At 46.9% G+C, this 25,000-nt stretch overlaps 1 protein-coding gene across 1 annotated transcript in view; it reads left to right on the forward strand.

Annotated features, from left to right (window-relative positions):
* Window positions 1–25,000, forward strand: part of FLII (FLII actin remodeling protein) — a 53,641-nt gene that overhangs the window by 353 nt on the left and 28,288 nt on the right. Inside the window, exons 2-12 of the mRNA XM_083711313.1 lie at window positions 7,916–8,026; window positions 8,935–9,006; window positions 10,983–11,063; window positions 11,953–12,038; window positions 14,106–14,267; window positions 15,118–15,221; window positions 16,597–16,772; window positions 18,854–19,011; window positions 20,489–20,573; window positions 22,160–22,307; window positions 23,770–23,903. Of these exons, the coding sequence (XP_083567439.1) occupies window positions 7,916–8,026; window positions 8,935–9,006; window positions 10,983–11,063; window positions 11,953–12,038; window positions 14,106–14,267; window positions 15,118–15,221; window positions 16,597–16,772; window positions 18,854–19,011; window positions 20,489–20,573; window positions 22,160–22,307; window positions 23,770–23,903 (1,317 nt within the window). The remainder of the gene's footprint in view (window positions 1–7,915; window positions 8,027–8,934; window positions 9,007–10,982; window positions 11,064–11,952; window positions 12,039–14,105; window positions 14,268–15,117; window positions 15,222–16,596; window positions 16,773–18,853; window positions 19,012–20,488; window positions 20,574–22,159; window positions 22,308–23,769; window positions 23,904–25,000) is intronic.

Raw genomic sequence — 25,000 nt, forward strand, 5'->3', positions numbered from 1 at the left:
CAATGCCTGTTCCTGTCTAGGACTAAGGCCCTAGTCCTCAGTACGTGGGGTGGGGCGGAGGGCGACGAGCACACTTGGCAAGGTTCTTTTTTTTTGCGCTGCGGCAGAATCAGCTCTCGCCGGGTCAGCTTCCTGAGTCACACAGGGTTCTTCGTCGTCGTAACGTTCTAGAAGAGACTGTGCTATTTTTGGACATTTGTGATGCAGATGATGATAATAATGATGCTGATGATAATAATAATTCTGATGATGATAATAATGACAATAATAATAACAATATCCTAAACGGCCTCGGTCCTGTATACCTGAAGGAGCGTCTCCACCCCCATCGTTCAGCCCGGACACTGAGGTCCAGCTCCAAGTGCCTTCTGGCGGTTCCCTCATTGCGAGAAGTGAGGTTACAGGGAACCAGACAGGGCCTTCTCGGTAGTGGCACCCGCCCTGTGGAACACCCTTACTTCAGATGGGAAGGAAATAAGCAGCTAACTTCTCTTTAAAAGACATCTGAAGGCAGCCCTGTTTAGGGAGGTTTTTAATATTTAATGCTGTATTGTTTTTAACACTCGATTGGAAGCCGCCCAGAGTAGTTGGGGTATAAATAATAAATAATAATTATTATTATTTTATTTATTATTTATAATCTGCCCATCTGGCTGGGTTTCCCCAGCCACTCTGGGTGGCTTCCAGCAAAATATTAAATACAATAATTCATCAGATATGAAAAGCTTCCCTAAACATGGCTGCCTTCAGATGTCTTCTAAAAGTCAGATACAGTGGACGCTTGGGTTGCGAACGTGATCCGTGCAGGATGCACGTTCGCAATCCGCAGCGGCGCGTCTGCGCATGAGCAAAGTGTAATTTAGCGCTTCTGTGCATGCGCGACTGCCGAAACCTGGAAGTAACCCGTTCCGGTACTTCCGGGTTTTGGGGGGCGTCTGTAGCGTCTGTAACCCGAGGTATGACTGTACAGTAGTTATTTCCTTGGCATCTGGTGGGAGGGTGTTCCACAGGGCAGGTGCCACCACCGAAAAGGCCCTCTGCCTGGTTCCCTGTAACTTCGCTTCTCGCAGGGAGGGAACCGCCAGAAGGCCCTCGGAGCTGGACCTCAGTATCCGGGCAGAACGATGGGGGTGGGGATGCTCCTTCAGGTATACTGCATTTGTAGCCCACCTTTTTCTCCCAAGGTGGCTCTCTCTCTCTCCCTGCCACACAAACACACTCCCTTGCTTATCCCCACAAACCCCCAGCGAGGTAGGCTGGTCTGAGAGGCAGCGACTGATCATCCCAGTGAGAGCTTCATGGCCGAAGGGAATATTTGAACCCTGCTCTCTCCCAGGTTTGACGCTCGGTAACGCTACACCACTGCTGGTTTGTACGCAAATGCACACACAAAACGCCCAGAGAACAGGAAAATAGAGGGGGGCAGGTCTCCATGAAATCCACAAACTCCCCCCACCCAGTTTTTAGGTGAATCATTATTATTTTTTGTATACAGTGGTACCTCAGGTTAAGTACTTAATTCGTTCCGGAGGTCCGTTCTTAACCTAAAACTGTTCTTAACCTGAAGCACCACTTTAGCTAATGGGGCCTCTGCTGCTGCCGCGCTGCCGGAGCACGATTTCTGTTCTCATCCTGAAGCAAAGTTCTTAACCTGAAGCACTATTTCTGGGTTAGCGGAGTCTGTAACCTGAAGCGTATGTAACCTGAGGTACCACTGTACCGCACCATACCTACAGGTCTCAGGGCGGTTGACATGATAAAATCATCTCCCCACCCTCCCCAGTCACCTGCAAACAGGGGAAGAGAAAAGCGGTTTGAGCCCACCTTGGGCTGGGCTTTCCATGGAGCTTTGCAAAGCCAGAAAATGATCATAAGAGTTGGAAGGGACCCTGAGGGTCATCCAGTCCAACCCCCTGGAATGCAGGAATCTCAACTAAAGCCTCCACCTCAACCCCCCTTCTCCTCTTTCACCACCCCCCCCCTCTCTCTCTCTCTGTGTATGTGTTGAATAGTGGAAATGTGGCTGATTTTCCGTCAATAGGTTCGCCAGACCTCCAGGTGTGGCCTGAAGTCTCCACGACCGCCTGGTCTGCTAAAGGTGTCAGGGGGAGGGCAAGAATACCTTTAAATAATAATAATAATAATAATAATAATAATAATAATAATAATATATTAAGAAGTCTGTGTATACAGTTTACAAGCTTCAGCCCAGCAGGAGGAGCCTGCAAATGATAGCAGCGCCACTCTATATGGGGTTGTGGGGTCTGCGCTCTTCTGTTCCCCTCTCCCAATTAACCTCCGTCTCCAAGGTCCACCTCTTGGTCTCAGGTTGGGGCTCTGAAATCTCAGGGTCTGCGATGCTCCCGGCGTGGCATCCCTACTCCTACAGCCAGTGTCAGAAATACGCCAGGCACGTTTTGCGACTGGCACAGGTCCACTTGCAATCGTGTGGGGGACCGCCAGGTGCCAGGTGGGCAACTGGGGAAAGCAGAATGTCAGAAGTATTTTCCTTGCAGCTTGAATTTGATTTATTCTGAATTGTTTTATTTGAGGTTTTAATAGGTTGTCAGCTGCTTTGAGATTTGTTCTTTGCAACGGAAAGCGACATAGAAATGAATAATAATAAATTCCACTGAAAAAAGGTGCCTAGACATTTCATTGCGGCAACTGTTGCCTAGGTTTAAGGTGCTGTTTGGCGATTAGATTATATATCTGATAGATATCTATATCTATCAGATTATATATCTGCCTACAGCCTACAAGTTGCCTGTTTGCAAAACTTGCCTCCTTGCTTAATTTTTTGCACAACGCTGACTAGCAAACAATTGCTTCTTCTAATGAATATTTGATTTTAAAAAGAGAATCCAGGCTTCTCTTTATTAGACATAGCGCTGTCATATTGCTGTCGGTGCACCTAGCGCTTTATAACAACATAGGAAAACTTTTTGGATCTGAACCCTCTGCTGAGTGCAGGATCCGCAGTGCTGAAATACCGTGCTTTTCCGTGTATAAGACGAGGGTTTTTTAATTTTAAAAATCATGTTAAAAATTGGGGGTCGTCTTATACATGGATAGTGGCTGGGGGCACGTGGGATTGGTTCCTGCCGGGAGCTGGAAATGGTCAGACGCTATTGGGCGTGTTATTGGTGGCTGCGTCAAGTGCTGGTGTTGATTGGCTGTTGCTGCAACTATTGGTCAGGTGATGGGCGTCTTCGGGACAGACGATAAGTGGTTTTTGCAACGCCTGTGAGTGGCAGCGTAGGTCAGTCTGGTGAGCGATTTTCGGCAATCCCCGCTGAAAAAAGCTCACCAACTCTGGGCAATCTCCCCCCATTTTATTAAATTGGAGTCCCCAAAATAGGGGGCGTCTTATACACGGAAAAATACGGTACTTCTTCTATGGTTCTTTGCACCTGTGAATTGCACCAGTGTCAGAGCACCCTAGGAAATCACCTGGGCAAGAGGTCTAGTTGCTCCTTCATATCCCAGAGGCAGGAGGAACCCTGTGCCGCCAAAATGCTGCTGGAAGCCTGTGGCCAAAAGCTGCAATTTACTTATGCGTTCCCATCCTTTTTTAAGGTTGCATGTTCATCGCTTTGATTTCTTCCCATTTGTTAACTCGGTGACTCATACCTGTAAATATCAACTGAATCAATAGACGGCACACGGTTCTGAGGCAGTGTGTCAAGGCAGGCTTGATCTGTGATGGTTCGTCGGTGCAAACAAGTAATTGCTTGAGCATTTGAAGAGGCTCTAATTGCAAGCCATCCAACCATTTTCTGTTTGCTCTGACCAGTGGCAGCTCTCCAAGTTGTTGAGCAGAGAGAGGACCTTCTCCTTGCCGTGCTGTCTGAAGCCCATAACAATAACAATAACAACAATAAAAATACAATATATTATATTATATTATATTATATTATATTATATTATATTATATTATATTATATTATATTATATTATATTATATTATATTATATTATATTATATTATATTATATTATTATTACAGTGGAACCTCTGGTTGCAAACGGGATCTGTTCCAGAGGCCCGTTCGCAACATGAAAAGAGCGCAACCTGAAGCGCTGTATCTGCACAGGTGCGCGGTGTGATTTGGCACTTCTGCCCATGCGCAAGCAGCGAAACCCAGACGTTTCGGTACTTCTGGGTCGCCATGGGACATAACCTGAAAGAACATAACATGAAGCAAACATAACATCAAGTATGACTGTGTATATTATATTATATTATATTATATTATATTATATTATATTATATTATATTATATTATATTATATTATATTATTATACATACATACCCCGCCCATCTGGCTGGGTTTCTCCAGCGACTCTGGACGGCTTCCAACAAAATATTTAAAATACATTAAAACATATATTGGTTCCCAGTACGTTTCTGAGCACAATTCACAGTTGGTGCTGACCTTGAAAACCCTAAACGACCTCGGCCCAGTATACCTGAAGGAGTGTCTCCACCCCCATCATTCAGCCTGGACACTGAGGTCCAGCTCCAAGGGCCTTCTGGCGGTTCTCTTGCTGCGAGAAATGAGCTTACAGGGAACCAGGCTGAAGGCCTTCTCGGTGGTGGCACCCGCCCTGTGGAACGCCCTCCCATCAGATGTCAGAGAGATAAACAACTATCTGACATTTAGAAGACATCTGAAGGCAGCCCTGTTTAGGGAAGCTTTTAATGTGTGACATTTTAATGTATTTTTAATCTTTGTTGGAAACTGCGCAGAGTGGCTGGGGAGGCCCAGCCAGATGTGCAGTGTACAAATAATAAATCCTTGTTATTGTTATTATTATTGGTCATTAAAAACTTCCCTAAACACAGAATGAATCAAGAAGGATGGTTGTGAATTGGTGAGGTCTCGTTCCTGTTCATTTCAAAGAAGTTGTACCTGCCTTTCAGTCAGAAAGGGGTGCAGATTGATAAAAACAGCAGAATCCCTGCCCCATCCCAGACTTACAACTTGAGTAGACATGACACAAAAGGAAAAGGGGATAGAGGAGGAAAATAAGCCAATTCAGAGGAGCATTCTTGGGGGGGGAAATTGTCTGTCATAAAGGCCTGTGTAGATTCAAAATGATTCAAAAGCTTTTCCGCCAGAGAGCTAATTTAAAAATCAATACCGTATATTTTGCTCTATAAGACTCACTTTTTTCCTCCTAAAAAGTAAGGGGAAATGTGTGTGCATCTTATGGAGCGAATGTGGGCTGTGTGGCTATCACAGAAGCCAGAACAGCAAGAGGGATTGCTGCTTTCACTGCGCAGCGATCCCTCTTGCTGTTCTGGCTTCTGAGATTCAGAATATTTTTTTTCTTGTTTTCCTCCTCCAAAAACTAGGTGCGTCTTGTGGTCTGGTGCGTCTTATAGAGCAAAAAATATGGTGAATGTTTCAGAACACTCTTTCTGTCTCCCCTCCATCCATCCACCTTCCATTTCTATATTTGCAATTTTGTTTGTCTTTCTTGACTTTTGTGTTGCCTGCCCTCGGGCTGGCAATAACGTTTGAGTCATATTTGGTAATGAGCTGTGTTTTTTTGGGTGTGTTTCTTAGCTTTGAGATAGGGTTGGAGGCTGAGAATGTTCTTGCAGTGACACGCAGGCCCAGCTCATAAACCATGATCTAACTAACCTGTGAACAGCGAGTGTGCAAGTGATCTGTGCTGGAAAGAATTTGGATCTCTGTCACCCCCTCCTCAATACCTAAAACACTGTCCCTGCCATCTAGTTGCAAGCTTGCAAGGTTGTGGAGCGACTCCGCCAGGGGGAAAAGCTGTAGTGTTTGGGGTTTTATAGTTTAGAGAAAAGGCAAGCAACATATATCGTATTTTTCGCTCCATAAGACGCATCTAGTTTTTAGAGGAGGAAAACAAGAAAAAAATATATTCTGAACGAAACAGTGGATGTATGATTTTTGTGGTTCATGCTGTGGCCACAAACATGATATGTGATTTGACGGTGAGTTTGGGGTAGCCCAATGCAAAAATCCTGGGGATCCATGTGGATCGTGCTTTGTAACCACATTTTTGCACCATTGTGGCCCCACGAAACAGTGGATGTGTGGGGTTTTTTGGTGCAGGCTGTAGCCATGGACATGCTATGTGATCTGATGGTGAATTTGGGGTGAGCCAAAGCAAAAATCCTGAGGATCTATGTGGATCTGTGCTTTGTAACCACTTTTTTGCGCCATTACAGGCCCAGGCAACCGTGGATGCGTGATTTTTTGGGTGCAGCTATAGCCATGGACATGCTATGTGATCTGATGGTGAATTTGGGGTGACCCAATGCAGTGGCTCTTGCTGGCTTTCCAATGAGCCAGAAGGAGGGACGGACGCAGCCTGTCAGTCCCTTCTCCCACCTGCATTCGCTCCATAAGACGCACACACATTTCCCCTTACTTTTTAGGAGGAAAAAAAGTGTGTCTTATGGAGCGAAAAATTCGGTAATTATGCATGGCAGGCAGAGAGTCTACAGGTAAAAGGATCTCTCTCTCGTAGCATAAAACTCATGGGTATCCAATAAAGCTCAGAGATGGAAGATTCAGGATAGCCCTTCATGCAGGGCCTATTGAACTATGGAACTCACTTTCACACGAGCCAGTGATTGGGCAAATTCGTGGAGGAGTAGGTGATCAATGGCTACCAGCCAAGTACTCTGGCTTCTACAGAAGGAAAGACTTCTGTGTGCTCAGGTCCTGCTTCTTGCAGGTTTTCCAAAGGCATCTGGGTGGCCGTTGTAAGAACAATTGCTTCTGGCCTTCTGCTCCTCGGGTCGAATAATCCCTACCCCTGGAATCATAGAATTGTCCAGGCATTTTTTAATAAATTCATTTTTATTAAATTTTCCACTTTAACAATCCAATCAAATCACATTAAATACTCCAAATTATACATATACATATCAAATAATCCAAATATTCTGCCAGATTATAAATTTTTTGATAGGACTTCCCATGCTTCAAGTTCAGAGGGGTCTGATCATCTCATATCTTCATAGCCAATTCCAATGGTTCCTCTAATTCTTCCTGTTGTTAACCTTCCTTCTTTCACGGCCTCTGAGTTGTTCCCACAAGCGAGTTAAAACAAGCAATGATGTGTTTCTGTGTGGATTTTATGTCTGTGATTCCCCTCTATAAGTTTGCAGCATCTCCTCACACGCTGGTGTTTCTGCCGAATCAATCCAAAGGTCTTTTCGCTGCTGGCAGCCGCCATCTTCACTCAGTTCCGATGAAATCAAGTCTAAGCCTCCACTCATTAATTTCCCCAGACCGGTTGCATCAAACATTAGCCTTTCCAGGGGAGGTTTACCAAATCAAACTGGAAATACAGTGGTACCTCGGGTTAAGTACTTAATTTGTTCCGGAGGTCCATTCTTAACCTGAAACTGTTCTTAACCTGAAGCACCACTTTAGCTAATGGGGTCTCCTGCTGCCGCCGCGCCGCCGGAGCCCGATTTCTGTTCTTATCCTGAAGCAAAGTTCTTAACATGAAGCACTATTTTTGGCTTAGTGGACTGTGTAACCTGAAGCGTATGTAACCCGAGGTACCACTGTACAAATATAATGACATATCGAAGGCTCACCTCCCCCTAGGAATTATAGAATTTTAGAGTTGGAGGGACATCTAGTCCAGGGGTTGGCAAACTTTTCCACCGGCGGGGACTGAACAAGTGGGTGGCAAGGGCCAGCGGGGGTGGTTTAACGACCCCCTTGGGCCATATCCAGCCCACAGGCCGTAGTTTGCCGACCCCTGATCTAGTCCAACCCCCTGCAATGCCGGGATCTTTTTGCCCAAGGTGGGATTCGAACCCACAACCTTGAGATGAAGAGTCCTTGTTCTAGAGCATAACTAAGTCTCTGTCTCCTGTGTTTTCCCCCCTCCTCCTCTTCCTGCAGGGCGGTTATTTTCCGGAGCACGTCAAGTCGATGACCAGCTTGCGATGGCTGAAGCTGAACCGCACTGGCCTCTGCTACCTCCCCGAAGAGCTGTCTTCCCTCCAAAAGCTGGTGAGGAGCGTGCCCTGGCCGGCAGATCAGGAATGGATGGAGCTTTTCTGCTGACTGGGGAGCATTGGGAATTTCTCGAGAGGGGCGGGGGAACCCAGGCAGAGCTAGGAAAAGGGAAGGGGAGGCGAGAGCAGCTCAAACGGGTGGGTTGCTCTTTCCGTTTCAGAAAAGGGAAAATGTGCGCCAAATGTGCAAGGTTGGAAGGACGAGGCTTTGGGCTCAGGTTTCGTTGCTCAAGGAACAAGGGTATGGAGACCCCACACGGGGGACTTTGCAGAGCAGGTTTGGGTCCGAGTGGGGTGCCACCTGGGAATTGTGCATGCCTTCTGCTTATGTGGTGTTTATTTTTATTTTGACAATTTACACAATATTTGAATGCAGTTTCTGTGTCGGTGCACAGCCAGGTGAAAAACTGCGGCATACAAAACACTACCAAACCATTCTACGTTCTAAATCTTATATTAATAATCCAAAAATTGAGAGAACAAGGTACAAGATCCACTACAGAAGCCACAAACAAAAAAACTCATTCAAATTGTGTCCAAAAGGAAGATTCAGTCTTTAAAGGTCCTTTAGCCAGGCTCCTGTAGATCTCAACAAAGGTAAGTTTGATCAAACGAAGTCGAATGGTTTGGTAGTGTTTTGTGTGCCGCTTATGTGCTGTTTACTTCATACTGGTCTACTACGAGAATTGGCAGCATAGGTTCATTTCTTCAGCTGAACAATTGCAGCAAATTGTAGAGTTGGGAGGGACCACCAAATGTCATCTAGTCCACCCCCCCTGCAATGCAGGAATCTCAACTAGATCCTTCATGAGAAATGGCCACCCGACCTCAGCTCAAAAACTTCCAAGGAAGGCAAGTCCACAAACCTCACCTGTTGTGCTTTCTTTCTTTGTTTCCAAACAGGAACATCTCTCCGTGAGCCACAACAGCCTCACCACTCTCCACGGAGAACTTTCCGGCCTGCCTTGCCTCCGGGTAAAGTTCCGAATGCTTTTTGAAATCCTCGTGTTTGTTGCTCAGAAGCCCTGCTAGCTCAGAACGGTGCAGCTGGCCTGCTCCTTGTACATTGGTGCCTCGCAAGACGAAATTAATCCGTTCCGCGAGTCTCTTCGTCTAGCGGTTTTTTCGTCTTGCGAAGCACGGCTATTAGCGGCTTAGCGGCTATTAAAGGCTTAGCGGCAATTAGCGGCTTAGCGGCTTTAGGAAAAAGGAAAAAAACTTGAAAGAACTCGCAAGACGTTTCATCTTGCGAAGCAAGCCCATAGGGAAATTCGTCTTGCGGAACGACTCAAAAGACGGAAAACTCTTTCGTCTAGCGAGTTTTTCGTCTTGCGAGGCATTCGTCTTGCAGGGCACCACTGTACAGTGGTACCTCTGGATATGAAAGGGATCCATTCCGGAGCCCAGTTCGCATCCTGAAGTAAACATAACATGCACGGGTCGCATTTTGCTGCTTCCGCGCATGAATGTGATGTCATTTTGAGCATCTGCGCATGCGCGAGCGGTGAAACCTGGAAGTAATGTGCTCCTTTACTTCCGGGTCGCCGCGGAGCACAACCCGAAAATACGGTGGTACCTCGGGTTACAGATGCTTCAGATTACATACTCTGCTAACCCAGAAATAGTACCTCGGGTTAAGAGCTTTGCTCCAGGATGAGAACAGAAATCGTGTGGCGGCGGCAGGAGGCCCCATTAGCTAAAGTGGTGCTTCAGGTTAAGAACAGTTTCAGGTTAAGAACAGAGCTCCGGAACGAATTAAGTACTTAACCTGAGGTACCACTGTACTTAACTTGAAGCTACTTCAATCCGAGGTATGACTGCATTCATCTCCTCTCTGATGGTTCTGGTTTCGGTCCTGTCAAATGTCTGTAACCGTTAGCCAGTCATTCAAATACTAAAAAACCCCCACAAACCACCTCATAATTGCGGCCTCGGAAGATTAAAAGGGGCAAGTTAAGAACGTATGATGCGCCTGCTGGATCAGGCCTAAGGCCCACGCAGTCCAGCGTTCTGTCCTCACGGCGGCCAACCAAACGCCTGTGGGAAACCTATAGATAGAACTCGATCACAAGGACAAAACTCTTTCCACCTGCAGCTGGTCTTCCAAAGCATTGCTGCCTCCAAAATTGAAGGCTGTAGTAGCCATTGAGAGCCTTGTCCTCTGTGAATTTGTCCAATCCCCTTTTAGAGCTAGCGGCCGTAGCAGGTCTAAGAGATATTGCAACGCTCAGATATATTGCCATCTGTTCAGTAGTGGATTTAACAGACCCGCCAATCCTCAAGGAAGATCAGTACAGTTATACCTCAGGTTATAGCGGTCGCGCATGCGCAGAAGCGCCGAATCGCAACATGCACGGGTTGCTGATGCTGTTGGTTGTGAACGTGCATCCCGCACGGATCACGTTCACAACCCGAGCGTCCCCTGTATCGTCATACTTTTTATTTGTACCTCGCCCATCTGACTGGGTCACCACAGCCCCTCTGGGCCCCAACGGGTCTCTAAAAATTGGCCAGGGGACTGCCCTATGCATTCCCCAGGCCCCTGTTAGGATTTACAGCAGAAAGGCGCATAGAATCATAGAATTGTAGAGTTGGAAAGGACCTAGTTAAGCGATGTGGGAGTCTTTTGCCTAATGTGGAGCTCAAACCCATGACCCTCAGACCGATTGCAAGGACAGCACGTCTCCTTGAAGGGAACTTTTAGCAAATCTGCGCACCTATAATGTTAAAAATGGGACAACAAAATGCTCTTTGGTACTTGGGTATTGTTAGAAAATCGAGCGATGACGTGCATTTGTTAGGCGGAGACCAAGTTAGGCTCAGTGAGTGTGGTAACTGTGGTCCGTGAAGCCGATATCTTTTATTCTGACTTGGTGGTCTGGATCAGATGCTGTAAATATAATACTTGTATCCTTGTTATTTCTTCCTGACCTCTTTCGACATTCCTCCAGGCCATTGTTGCTCGTGCCAACTGCCTGAAGAACTCGGGGGTTCCTGATGACATCTTCCAGCTCGACGACCTCTCTGTGTTGGTATGTTTGGGCCCAATTGCTCCGTGGCTGCAATGGGCACATTGGTGTAGCGGTTCGGGGTCACAGGGGGTCGAATACCCGTTACTATTTCTGCAGACGGGTCTCTGCCTCTGGCATCCCAGAGCCTTCCAATCAGCATGAACGGGGAGCGTTTTAGCCACTGAGAATACATCTTCTTGCCCTTTGTGCCGATTGGAGCCAATCAAAGTGTGAAGAGGCGAGTTAGACCCTGAGGATTGACTCCTAGGTTCCCTCTGCAGAAGCTGTGTGGGAAGAACTCAAGGCAGTGCAAAAAGCAAGGGGTTTGCTTTCCTTGAGCTCTTCAGATCAAGGAAGATGATAATAACAATAATAATAATAATAATAATAATAATAATAATAATAATTGATTGCTGCAGTTTGTGAGTCACCACCTATCTTGCTAGGTAAAGGTAAAGGGACCCCTGACCATTAGGTCCAGTCGTGGCCGACTCTGGGGTTGCGGCGCTCATCTCGCTTTACTGGCCGAGGGAGCCAGCGTACAGCTTCCGGGTCATGTGGCCAGCATGACGAAGCCGCTTCTGGCGAACCAGAGCAGCACATTTATCTACTTGCACTTTGACGTGCTTTCGAACTGCTAGGTGGGCAGGAGATGGGACCGAACAACGGGAGCTCACCCCGTCGCGGGGATTTGAACTGCTGACCTTCTGATCAGCAAGCCCTACGCTCTGTGGTTTAACCCACAGCGCCACCCGTGTCCCTCTACCTATCTTGCTAATTGCAAGCTTATTTATGAATTGCTATTCAAATCTTCTGACCCCTGGGAAGCTTGAACACCTTTGGGGCAGCTGCTGGTCAGGCCAAATGCAGAACTCCACCTTTTGATTCATCTCTCCTTGTTTTGTCCTAGGACCTGAGCTACAACCAGCTGACGGAGTGTCCCCGGGAGCTTGAGAACGCCAAAAACATGCTCGTGCTGAACCTGAAACATAACAGGTAAGTTTGGGGGTGAATTTCTTCCCCGGAAAATGGGCAGAAAACATTTGGGTCTTCCCAAGAGGGCTGAGTGTGTTGGGAGTGGTTGGTTCACATTTCTGTAAAATGGGGGTGTTAAGAACATGAGAGTAACCTGGTGGATCAGGCCCATGGCCCATCTAGTCCAGCTTCCTCTTCTTACAGTGGCCAACCAGAGGTCCCTGGGAAACAAGCACAACCTGAGAGCAAAGTACATCCCCTTTCCCACCCTCCTAAATAACTCTGGTTTCCAGTAACTGGTGTGACAAACTATGTGTCTAAACCAACATGTGTATCCAGCACTCACACGTATTCCTACGCATGCTACCAAGATGTTCAGGATCTTTTGCTAGAGTTATGACGTGTGTCTGCTATGAATATGCATTTTCTCTTAGTCTCTTTTATACATACCGTATTTTTCGCTCTATAGGACGCACTTTTCCCCCTCCAAAAATGAAGGGGAAATCCAATGGAGCGAATGCAGGCTTTCGCTGAAGTCTGGAGAGCGAAAGGGGTCGATGCGCTCTCCAGGCTTCAAGAAGCTATCCACAAGCCTTCGGAGCGTGGGGGGGGTAATTTTTCCCCTCTTTATTTCCCCCCCTAAAAACTAGATGCACCCTATGGTCCGGTGCGCCCTATGGAGCGAAAAAAACACACACACACACACACACACACTTTTTTTATTGGTTTTACGTGAATTTGTACACAACAACTTTAACCATTCCAATACATTAAAATAAAAAGGTTCTTTCAAACCTTCAGACCTCCTCCTTTCCCTCCATGGGTTCCGTTTTCAAAGAAAGTTTTCTTCTTTTTCCCCTGCATCTTTTACCGTTGTCCATCTGTTATATAATCGTAGTTACCAAAGTTCATTTCACATTACAAATGTCATTGTATCCCTGCAAATGATTTTAACTGTCTACAGTGGTTTTTTAAGTATATAAAGAAGTTATTCCAATCTTTTAGAAATGCTTGATCTTCCTGGTTTCTGATCTTTCCCGTCAGTCTCGCCATTTCTGCATATTCCATTAAATTAGTCTCATGCCCACAAGAAAAGAGAGGGGGGAGAAAGAAAGCTTTGTTTATAATGAAGGGAACCGAATACAGTGGAACTTTGGGTTGCGAACGTGATCCGTACGGGAGGCACGTTTGCAACCCACAGCGCTGCGTCTGTGCACATGCAGGTTGCAATTCGGCCCTTATGCGCAAAGCGCAATTTAGTGCTTCTGCGCATGTGCGAGTGCCGAAACACGGAAGTAACCCGTTCCGGTACTTCCGCGTTCAGGGCGGTAACCCAAAGTACCACTGTAGATAATGCAGTTTGGCCACAGAAACCACATTAATAGCAGATCCAGAAATGGGTGTTGGAGGGATTTGCCTGCCCTTAAGGTGAAACTTGTATTGGTTTTCTAAGAGCGCTGAGTAAGTTCGTTGTTGGAGCTTGGAGAGCTAACTAACTATTGAAAATCGAGGACAGGCATAGGCAAACTCCGGCCCTCCAGATGTTTGGGACTACAATTCCCATCACCCCTGACCACTGGTCCTGTTAGCTAGGGACGATGGGAATTGTAATCCCAAAACATCTGGAGGGCGGGAGTTTGCCTATGCCTGATCTAGGAGTTTAGTACTAGTTTTAGCCAATGCATTCTAATGGAGAATATTTCTATTGTTTCACCCCAGAGTTTCCTGCTTATTTTGCTGAATTAAAAGTTGCAATAATATAATCCTAGCGAGCAGTGACTAAACCGGTTGCCCTTATTAATGGGACCCAAGTCCCATAAGCCCCCGCCAATATGGCCAGCGGCTGGAGATGATGGCAGGTGGCTTGCAGCTACCTCTGGAGGGCTGCATATTCTCCCTCTATGATAAGGTGGCAGTGATGCCATCATAGGTTTGCATTTTGAGGTTCTTGTTCAGATGTGAAGGCCTGGTGCAGAATGGAGTACCCTCCAGCGCACCCTTGATATCTCCAATCTCCAGCTGTGGTTAAGCTTCCTTGCTGGAACCTGCCTGACAAGGTTTGCCATTCCTCTCCCTTTCTCCCTGCAGCATCGACAACATCCCCAACCAGCTGTTCATCAACCTGACAGACCTGCTCTACCTGGATTTGAGCGACAACAAGCTGGAGAGCCTTCCCCCCCAGATGAGGCGCCTGGTGCACCTGCAGACCTTGATTTTGAATAACAACCCTCTCCTGCATGCGCAGCTCAGGTGAGGCGGCTGGGAGCTGGGGAAGGGGGCAGGAGAGCGAGAGCAGGCGTCCTGCAGTCTTTTTGCGGCTGCAGTCGTGCTCATTTTGCTGTGTGTTCGAGCAAAGGAACTGGGGTTGGAGGGGCAGGCTCTTAGCACCTTGAAGCTGTCAGGTTTCCTTTGGCGCTTTTCAAAACGCAAAGGTGCTTAGTCCTCATGGTTGGGAATGTAGATGGGAAAATGTGATTGGGGCGGGCGGGGGGGCAAAGCTCAGGCACACCAGGGTGTATACAGTGGTGCCTCGCAAGACAAAATTAATTCGTTCCGCGAGTCTCTTCGTCATGCGGTTTTTTCGTCTTGCGAAGCACCCCTATTAGCGGATTAGCACTATTAGCGGCTTAGCGGCTATTAAAGGCTTAGCGGCTAAGCAGCTATTAGCGGCTTAGAAAAAGGGGGGGGGGAGCGAAAAGACTCGCAAGACGTTTTCGTCTTGCGAAGCAAGCCCATAGGGAAATTCGTCTTGCGAAGCGCTTCGGAAAACGGGAAACACTTTCGTCTAGCGGGTTTTTCGTCTTGCGGGGCATTCGTCTTGCGGGGCACCACTGTACTTTCCACTTGCCCATGGACTGTCTCGCCAGAATGATGCATGCTCTGGTTATCTCCCACTTGGACTACTGCAATGCGCTCTACGTGGGGCTACCTTTGAAGGAGACAATAGCCCTGTCTTGCATTTAAAGAAGTGGCCCCTAGTCCACAAAAAGCTTATGCCACAATAAGTTTTAGTTTTTTTAGGCAAGAATGGGGAACACCTGATAATCCTTCAGGGTTTCATCTTGTTATTGTCCTCTTTTCCCCTCTCTTTCAACTGAAGGCAACTTCCAGCAATGGTCGCCTTGCAGACGCTCCACCTCAGGAACACACAACGCACCCAGAGCAACCTTCCCACAAGCTTGGAAGGCTTGTCAAATCTCTCAGGTATGATTCCCAAGGAAATGTGTGAATGGACTCAGCTCCGTGCATTGAGCGGCCTGCAAAGGAGAACCCGAGGCTGCAGGTCTCTGCATGTTTCCCTGGAAGTAAGTTTCATGGAACTACCCAAAGGAGCGTCTCTACCCCCATCGTTCTGCCCAGACACTGAGGTCCAGCTCTGAGGACCTACTGGCGGTTCCCGACCCTGCGAGAAATGAGCTTACAGGGAACCAGGCTGAGGGCCTTCTCGGTGGCGGCGCCCGCCCTGTGGAACGCCCTCCCATCAGATGTCAAGGAAATAAGCAACTCTCTGACTTTTAGAAGACATCTGGAGGCAGCCCTGTTTAGGGAAGCTTTTAATGTTTGATGTTTTACCGTGTTTTTAATACAGTGGTACCTCTGGATATGAACGGGATCCGTTCCGGAGCCCCGTTCGCATCCTGAAGCGAACGCAACCTGCGCCTGCGCATGCGTGGGTCATGATTCGCCACTTCTGCGTATGCGCGTGATGTCATTTTGACCGTCTGTGCATGTGCGAGTGGTGAAACCGGAAGTAACACGTTCCATTACTTCCGGGTTGCCGTAGAGCGCAACCCGAAAACGCTCAGCCTGAAGCAACTTCAACCCGAGGTATGATTGTACTTTGTTGGGAGCCACCCAGAGTGGCTGGGGAAACCCAGCCAGATGGGCAGGGTACAAATTATTATTATTATTATTATTATTATTATTATTATTACAGTGCTGCCTTGCAAGACGAAATTAATCCGTTCCGTGAGTCTCTTCGTCTAGCGTTTTTTTTTTGTCTTGCGAAGCAAGCCCATTGACAGTTTAGCGGATTAGCGCTATTAGCGGTTTAGCAGCTTTTAGCGGCTTTTAGCTGCTTAGGAGCTTCGAAAAAGGGGGGGAAGGGGGGAAACCGCAGGGATTCGCAAGACATTTTCATCTTGCGAAGCAAGCCCATAGGGAAATTCGTTTTGCGAAGCGCCTCCAAAACGGAAAACCCTTTCGTCTAGTGGGTTTTCCGTCTTGCGAGGCATTCATCTTGCGGGGCACCACTGTACTTGATGGGATTGTTTTTGGTAGGCATGCCTAGGGTTGCACCAAGGAAACGTATAGGTTCCTGAACTAAATTCATAGACTGGGGCCACATTCACACCAAACCAATTTAAAGCACTAGGTATCACTTTGAGCAGGCTTGGCTTCCTACAAAGGATTCTGGGAGCTGTCCTGTGTTAAGGGTGCAGAGAACTGCTGGGGGGCACCAGGTTGTGGGGAGGCTCCTCTGGGACCCTGTAGCCCACGTGGGTTGCATCCAGAACCCACCCTTGTTGAACTCTGCCTCTGCCTCACTTTAATTCTTTCCCCCTCCTCTTCCGCTCAGATGTGGACCTTTCCTGTAATGACCTGACCCGCGTCCCCGAGTGTCTCTACACCCTGTCCAACATACGGCGCCTCAATCTCAGCAGCAACCAAATTGGAGAGCTCTCCCTCTGCATTGACCAGTGGTGCCAGCTGGAGACCCTCAATCTGTCCAGGAACCAGCTTACCTCCTTGCCGGTAGGTGGCGTTCCCCGTCCAGGTAACTGGGACACCAGCTCTGCCATGCCACTGGTTGGCCGCAGAGGAATGGTGGGAGGAAGCAGCTGGGGACCCACAAGGGAAGAAGGCTCAGAGCCAGGGGGTCGGTAGCGATGGGTCAACGACAAGTGGTGAAAGGGAGACGGAGAAGACTGCGAGGAGGAGTTTTCGGAAGCTGAAGGGGCAACTGGGCTTAGTGAGCTGGGAGTCTGTGGCAGCCACTTAAAACGCATAGCAATTAAAGAAGCTGAAAAAGCAATCCGAATCCAGTGGTACCTCGGCTTAAGAACTTAATTCGTACTGGAGGTTCGTTCTTAACCTGAAACTGTTCTTAACCTGAGGTACCACTTTAGCTAATGGGGCCTCCTGCTGCCACCGCGTGATTTCTGTTCTCATCCTGAAGCGAAGTTCTTAACCCAAGGTATAGTGGTACCTCGGGTTACATACGCTTCAGGTTACAGACTACGCTAACCCAGAAATAGTACCTCAGGTTAAGAACTTTGCTTCAGGATGAGAACAGAAATCATGCTCCAGCAGCGTGGCAGCAGCAGGAGACCCCATTAGCTAACGTGGTGCTTCAGGTTAAGAACAGCTTCAGGTTAAGAACTGACCTCCAGAATGAATTAAGTACTTAACCTGAGGTACCACTGTACTATTTCTGGGTTAGTGGAGTCTGTAACCTGAAGCATCTGTCACCTGAAACGTTTGTAACCCGAGGTACCACTGTAATTAGATCAGGAAGACATGCTCGCCTAAATAGGTGTGTCTTCAGGAGCCGGTGATGGAGGTGTCGCATATTTTAGCAGGGAGGGCGTTCTGACTGTCACGAACTGGTTGGACACAGAGGGGTGGTGGGAGGAGCCAGCTGGGGAACGCCCCCAAGGAAAGAAGGCTCAGAGCCCAGGGACTGGCAGTGGGATGACAATGAATGGAGGGAGAAGACGGGAAAGAGGTGTTGGAAGCTGAAGAGGCAACAGGGCTTATTGAGCAGGGAGAGCCTGAGCAGGGCTGGATTAACCATTTTGCAAAATAAGCCCACGCTTAGAGCATCAAGGGAACTGGCGGCACCACATAAACTTTCCATTGCTGGATTTTTAACATCAGCGGTCATTAATGACCAAGCATTCATTTTCTCACTTTAAGTATGTTAAAAATCCCAACGGAACAGCTATTCAGCAAGGCAGGCTGGATGCCTTATCTGTGCTAAGCACTGTATTTTTCGCTCTATAAGACGCACTTTTCCCCTCCTAAAAAGTAAGGGGAAATGTGTGTGCATCTTATAGAGCGAAAGCAGGCTTTGCAGCTATCCCAGAAGCCAGAACAGCGAGAGGGATCGCGGCGCAGCGATCCCTCTTGCTGTTCAGCCTTCTGGGATTCAGAATATTTTTTTTCTTGTTTTCCTCCTCCAAAAACAAGTTGCTTCTTATGGGCTGGTGTGTCTTATAGAGCGAAAAATATGGTATATAAGGAGGTATATTACATAAGACAGGGGTCAGCAAACCTTTTCAGCAGGGGGCCGGTCCACTGTCCCTCAAACCTTGTGGGGGGCCGGACTATATTTGGGGGCAGGGAGAGCGAATTCCTATGCCCCACAAATAACCCAGAGATGCATTTTAAATAAAAGGATACATTCTACACATGTAAAAACACGGTGATTCCCAGACCGTCCGCGGGCCGGATTTAGAAGGCGATTAGACCGGATCCAGCCCCCGGGCCTTAGTTTGCCTACCCATGACGTAAGATTAGTTTTGAGGATCTAATTTAAGATTTTGCAGTTAGAAAAAGTAAGAGAGCATTTTTCAAAAATAAATGAAAATAAACATTATTTTCCATCTTACTATAGGTTTTGTTTCATTTTGAAAAATAAACTTATATTTTGGGATTTACTACTGTTTATATTTTGAATTAGATATATATATGGGGGCACCAAACTCTTTTCAGTGCCCAACCTTGCAGAAAATCAGTGTTTAAAATGAGCGAGTGAATGAATGAATCAACAAATGAATTCATGAGCAAATCTCCCTTGCTCTGCTTGACTCTTTGCATTGTTTCCACCCTAGTCGGCCATCTGTAAGCTGACTAAGCTTAAGAAACTCTACCTGAACTCCAACAAGCTGGATTTTGACGGCATTCCTTCGGGAATCGGGAAGCTGGTCTCCCTGGAGGAATTCATGGCTGCAAACAACAACTTGGAATTGATTCCAGAAAGCCTCTGCAGGTATGCCAAGCCCTCCTCCAAGTCGCCTTGAGGCACAGTATTTCCTCCCAGGGGACTAGCTGCATGGTTGGCCGTGTACACAGACATGGTTTTATATGGCTTTGGCCGATGTGCTTCCAGGCTGAGACGATTCCTGTAAATCAGCATTGTTCTGCGGCTACCTTGGAAACAATTACAGTCATGCCTTGTGTTACGTTTGCTTCATGTTGCGGCTTTTCAGGTTATGAACATGGCAAACCTGGAAGTGTTTAATTCCGGGTTCACTGCACACGCAGAAGCGATCTGTGCACTCTGCGCATGTGCAGAAGCAGTGCTGTACTTACAGACTTTTCGGGGTGCGAACGGCGTTCATAGGTAGAGGTACCACTGTAATGTCTCTTTCAACCTACCTATGAACCCAAAGCTTGTAATTCATCAATTTTGGGGCAAGCCTGTAATATTTATTTTCCTTTATTCAATTTCTGTCGTGCAGCCTTCAACACACGCTTCTCTCAAGGAGCTGAGCAATAAAAGCGAAAGACCGCCACATTGGATCCCCCCCCCAGCAAATAACAGTTGATAAAATATAATAAATAGGAAGGGCAGTTTTGTCTGAGTCACAGAGGCTTAAAAGGTTAAGCAGTTTTAAAGCCTGGAATGAGAGCCAGTGGTGGGGTAATGCTTAGAGTGTTGGACCTCAGGCCTCAAAGACCAGGGCTGAAGTCCCTCCCTTGGTCATGATGCTTGCTGGCTGACGTTCGGCCAGTTAACACACACACTCAGGGCCTAGCCTACCTCACAGGGCTGTTGTTAGTGGAGGGAAGGGTGGGAGAACAACATACACTGCCTTGAACTCCCCGGAGGGAAGATAGTTTAGGGTCAAGGCATCAAAGAGCTGACATGATTGGCCTTTATACAATTACACATGGCATTGGAGAGTGGATGGAGAGACTTTTTCGCCCCCGTAACACTAGGGCTTGTGGACGTCCAATGGACGTCCATTCAGACCAGACCACAAAGTCCTCCTTCACATAGTGCAGAGTTAAACTATGGAACTCACTGCCACTGGAGGCAGTGATGGCCGCCAACCTGGATGGCTTTAAAAGAGGATTGGGCAAATTCATGGAGGAGAACGCTATCAGTGGCTACAAGCCTCAATGGTTAAGCTCTGCCTCCACAATTAAAGGCAGCAATGCTTCTGGTTGTCGGAAACCACACGAGGGTAGAGGCATCTCTTGCTCAAATCCTGCTTGCTTGGCCCCTGTGAGAACATGGTCCCATTGGCCTGACCTGACATGCTGCCCTTATGTTATTTGCCAGATGCCAGAATTATTGCCATGTTTGGTTTTGAGTAGGGCTCCCTCCTGGCCCTCCTGGGGATTCGAACCCGGAACCGTCTGCATGCAAGGCCGATGCTCTACCACTGAACTATGGCCCTTCTCCATATGACTTAACTGGTTCGAAGGGAGACAGTAAGCATCTCTTTTTCTCTCCACAGGTGTGTCAAGCTCAGGAAGTTGGTTTTGAACAAGAACCGCTTGGTCACTTTACCTGAGGCCGTGCACTTTCTGACAGACATTGAGGTGAGGCCAGGGGGGTCCTTGCTGACAGGAGGGCCTGGGAGTTGGGTTGGGGGGCGTGTAAAAAAAGGGGATCAACATCATACCTGAAGGAGCGTCTCCAACTCCATCATTCAGCCCGGACACTGAGGTCCAACGCCAAGGGCTTTCTGGTGGTTCCCTCACTGCAAGAAGTGAGGTTACAGGGAACCAGGCAGAGGGCCTTCTCGGTAGTGGCGCCCGCCCTGTGGAACACCCTCCTGTCAGATGTCAAACAGATAAACAACCATCTGACTTTTAGAAGACATCTGAAGGCAGCCCTGTTTAGGGAAATTTTTAATAATCTGTTTGGAGCCGCCCAGAGTGGCTGGGAAACCCATCTAGATGGGCGGGGTATGCGTATGTGTGTGTGTGTGTGTATATATATATATATATATATATATATATATATATATATATACACACACACACACACACACAAACACACATACATATACATATACATGCATACACATATACACACACAGTGGTACCTCGCAAGATTAATTCGTTCTGCGAGTTTTTTCGTCTTGCGACTTTTTCGTCTTGCGAAGCACGGACTTTGGAAAAGCTTCAAAAATCACCAAAGTCTTCAAAACCCTCAAAAAAGGCTACCACATCGCGTGCTATGAGTTGCTCCTCGAAGTGAATGCACGGTTTTAAGAAAAAGGAAACAAACTTGCAAGACGTTTTCGTCTTGCGAAGCAAGACCATAGGGAAATTCGTCTTGCGAAGCAACTCAAAAAACGAAAAACTCTTTTGTCTTGCGAGTTTTTCGTCTTACGAGGCATTCGTCTTGCGAGGTACCACTGTGTGTATATATATATATATATATATGTGTATGTGTGTGTGTGTGTGTGTGTGTGTGAGAGAGAGAGAGAGAGAGAGAGAGAGAGAGAGAGAGAGAGTGTGTTTATATAGATACAGATACAGATACAGATATAGATATAGATATATATGTAGACAGTGGTACCTCGGATTACATACGCTTCAGGTCACATATGCTTCAGGTTACAGACTCCGCTAACCCAGAAGTATTACCTCAGGTTAAGAACTTTGCTTCAGGATGAGAACAGAAATCACGCGGTGGCGGCGCGGCAGCAGCAGGAGGCCCCATTAGCTAAAGTGGTGCTTCAGGTTAAGAACAGTTTCAGGTTAAGAATGGACCTCTGAAATGAATTAAGTACTTAACCTCAGGTACCACTGTATATATAACAAATTATTATTATTATTATTATCGTATTTCATGCTGTGGGACTCCACTTGGCCCCTGATGGGCCAAAAGTGAGAAGCTAAAATCCTATATGAAGTTGATTTAACCCCTCACAGTTACAATTCCCAGTGGCTGATTAACCACTCTGAGATCTGTAGCCCTTTGAGGGGAATAGGGGTCAACTCTCAGCACGAACGTTTCCCAGAATCCTTTGGGGGAAGCCATGACTGTTTAAAGTGGTCCCTAGCAGGATGTGAATGAGCTCCTGTGTTTCTCATTCCCGTAGCTGCCTTTGACTTGAATAGCCTTTCCCCCCACCCTTTAATCCATCGCCCCTTCCTGCCCTTCCTTCTTGCAGATCCTCGATGTCCGTGAGAACCCCAACCTGGTGATGCCCCCCAAGCCTGTGGACAGGACCTCTGAGTGGTACAATATTGACTTCTCCCTGCAGAACCAGCTGCGACTGGCGGGGGCCTCCCCTGCCACCGTAGCAGCTGCCGGAGCAGGTGAGTTTGGTACTGCGGGTTATCCTGGTCTTGCGATCCCCCCCCCCCCAGCCTTCCTAGCAAATGATAAACTGCCTTGTTTCCTACCAGTGAATTGCGCCCAGTGTTAAAACTACGCAGAGTATAGACCCACTGAAATTAATAAGACCTGAGCAATTTACTGTAGGTCTGTTACCAGTTGAGAGATTTTTTTAAAAAATTGGTGGTTTGGTTTAAAAGACTAAGTTTTAAAATATACGGTCAACTCACAACTTTTTATATATATATATAATTTTTAATTAGTTTTTTAACATATCATTTTCAACAGTAATTAAGCATACTTTTACATCTTATTCAATTTTTTTGACTTCCATCAATCCTGTCTGAAAGTGTTCCAGTCTAATCTCTTGGTATGCATTTCTTATCTTCCCAATTACATTTCAAACTCATAACCAATATCTCTTATCTTTTTCTACTTTGTAACACTTCGTATATTTCTCCTTACAAAACATCTTGTAGTCCTACTAGCGTAATTTGTAGATTACAGTTGCTCTTCAAATAATTCATATACTTCTTCCAATCTTCTGTAAATCTCTGGTCCCGCAGGTTTCGAATCCTTCCTGTCATTTTGTCCAATTCTGCATAGTCCATTAATTTCGTCTGCCATTCTTCTTTTGTTGGTATTTCTTCTTGTTTCCAACTCACAACTTAGGCACATTCAAGTTGTGCAAATTCAGCTTTACGTGCTTGTCAGGAAAAAAAGTGCTGAACTTTTAAAAAGGGGGCATCCATGGGAGTGGGCAGTCAGTAATCCCTCCCACCCACCATTGCACTCACCTGGGAGAGTGTTCAGAGGTGCAGAGAAAGTGTGTTTTGACTATACACAATTTTGGCTCTATGCACTACCCTGAAATATAACCCTTGTGTACATTGAGAGTTGAATATCTATCCACATGTGCACTATCCAAACACTTGTTATTCAAAAATTCACTTATCCAAACACGAGAGATCAGTACCCAGACCTCACTTATACGCTCCTCAGATTCAGAGATCCAAATAGCCAGACCTGTGTGTAGTACTGTAAAGAAATAAGCAGCCTTAAACAAGCTTTACTTTTTTGTGTCTTGTTGGTCCACTGGAAACTATGGGGGGGGGGGGAGAAAAGGGGACAGACTGAATGAAGAAGAGAACATTTTTTCCCTTCCTTGTTTGCCTTCTGCAATGTTTCAGAGAATTCTCCCTGGGTTTTTTCATCATTTTGTGGCCAAAATTTTGCGGTCAGGAACGCATTAGACATTTCCCCATAGGAATTAGTGGGAATCGTTGACTTGTTATGTGAACGCTCACCTGATAAACGATCTCCTGAGAACACATTGTGTTTGGAGAGCAGAAACTGCGTGTATAAGCGATGCTTGTGGGAGCTTCAAAGCTACCTTCCATCCCCTAAAATTACTTGTTTCTCCCCACCCCTTTCTATTCCTAGGGAGCAGCCCAAAGGACCCCATGGCACGAAAGATGCGCCTGCGGAGACGCAAAGACTCATCACAGGATGATCAGGCAAAGCAGGTGCTGAAGGGGATGTCGGACGTGGCGCAAGAGAAGAACAAGAAGATGGAGGTAGGAACACACAGCGATGGAGAGTGACTCCAAGGTTGCAGCGCTTGGGACTCTTTAGCTTTAGAGAAAAGGCAAGGAAGAGGCGTTTATAAAACTCTGCATGGCATGGAGGAAGGAAATATTTTCTTCCTCTCTCTCTTAACGCAAGAAGTTTTGGGCGTCCAGTGAAGCTGAACGTTGGGAAATTCGGAACAGATAAAATAAAGAATTTCTGGGTTAAACTGGGGAACTCACTTCCACAAGAGGCTGTGATGGCCGTTTAAAGTTCAGCACGGGAAGATAAGGGCAATAGAGATTTTAAGAAAGACTGGGGAACCATTCATGTCATATTCAGAATCAATGTAAAGAAATGGACTCACTTGCAGGGTTTGATTAAACCAAGCTTAGGCAAACTCAGCCCTCCAGATGATTTGAGACTACAATTCCCATCATCCCTGACCACTGGTCCTGCTAGCTAGGGATGATGGGAGTTGGAGTCCCAAAACATCTGGAGGGCCGAGTTTGCCAATGCCTGGATTAAACACTTGCAATTAACAAAAGAAATGTAGGAAACAGAATGTTGATGTTAAAATGATAAGAGAAGAATTATAACTATTTTTTAAAAAAAATAATTAAAGAATAAGAAATAACAAATAAGCAGGAGGGCATAATACGCCAAAAAACCAGAAGAGGGAACTGAGGGAAGTCGTGGAGAGGAGGGGGAAATTGGGGAATGGTATTTTTGTTATATGTTATTATAGGTAAAGGTAAAGGACCCCTGACAGTTAAGTCCAGTCGCGAACGACTCTGGAGTTGCGGCGCTCATCTCGCTCTATAGGCCAAAGGAGCTGACGTTTGTCCACAGACGGTTTTCCCGGGTCATGTGGCCAGCATGACTAAGCCGCTTCTGGCGAAACCAGAGCAGCGCACGGAAATGCCGTTTACCTTCCCACCGGAGTGGTACCCAGTGGCGTAGCGTGGGGGCTGCAGGGGGGGCCGGGCGCAACATCTGGGGGTTAGGGTTAGGGAGCACAAATCCATGGGTTAGGGGGTGCAAATTACTTGCCGTGCCCCGGGTGCTGACAACCCACGCTACGCCACTGGTAGTACCTATTTAT

Source organism: Podarcis gaigeae (genome assembly GCF_964106915.1).
Source record: "Podarcis gaigeae genome assembly, chromosome: 14".
In the NCBI taxonomy this organism is placed as follows: domain Eukaryota; kingdom Metazoa; phylum Chordata; class Lepidosauria; order Squamata; family Lacertidae; genus Podarcis; species Podarcis gaigeae.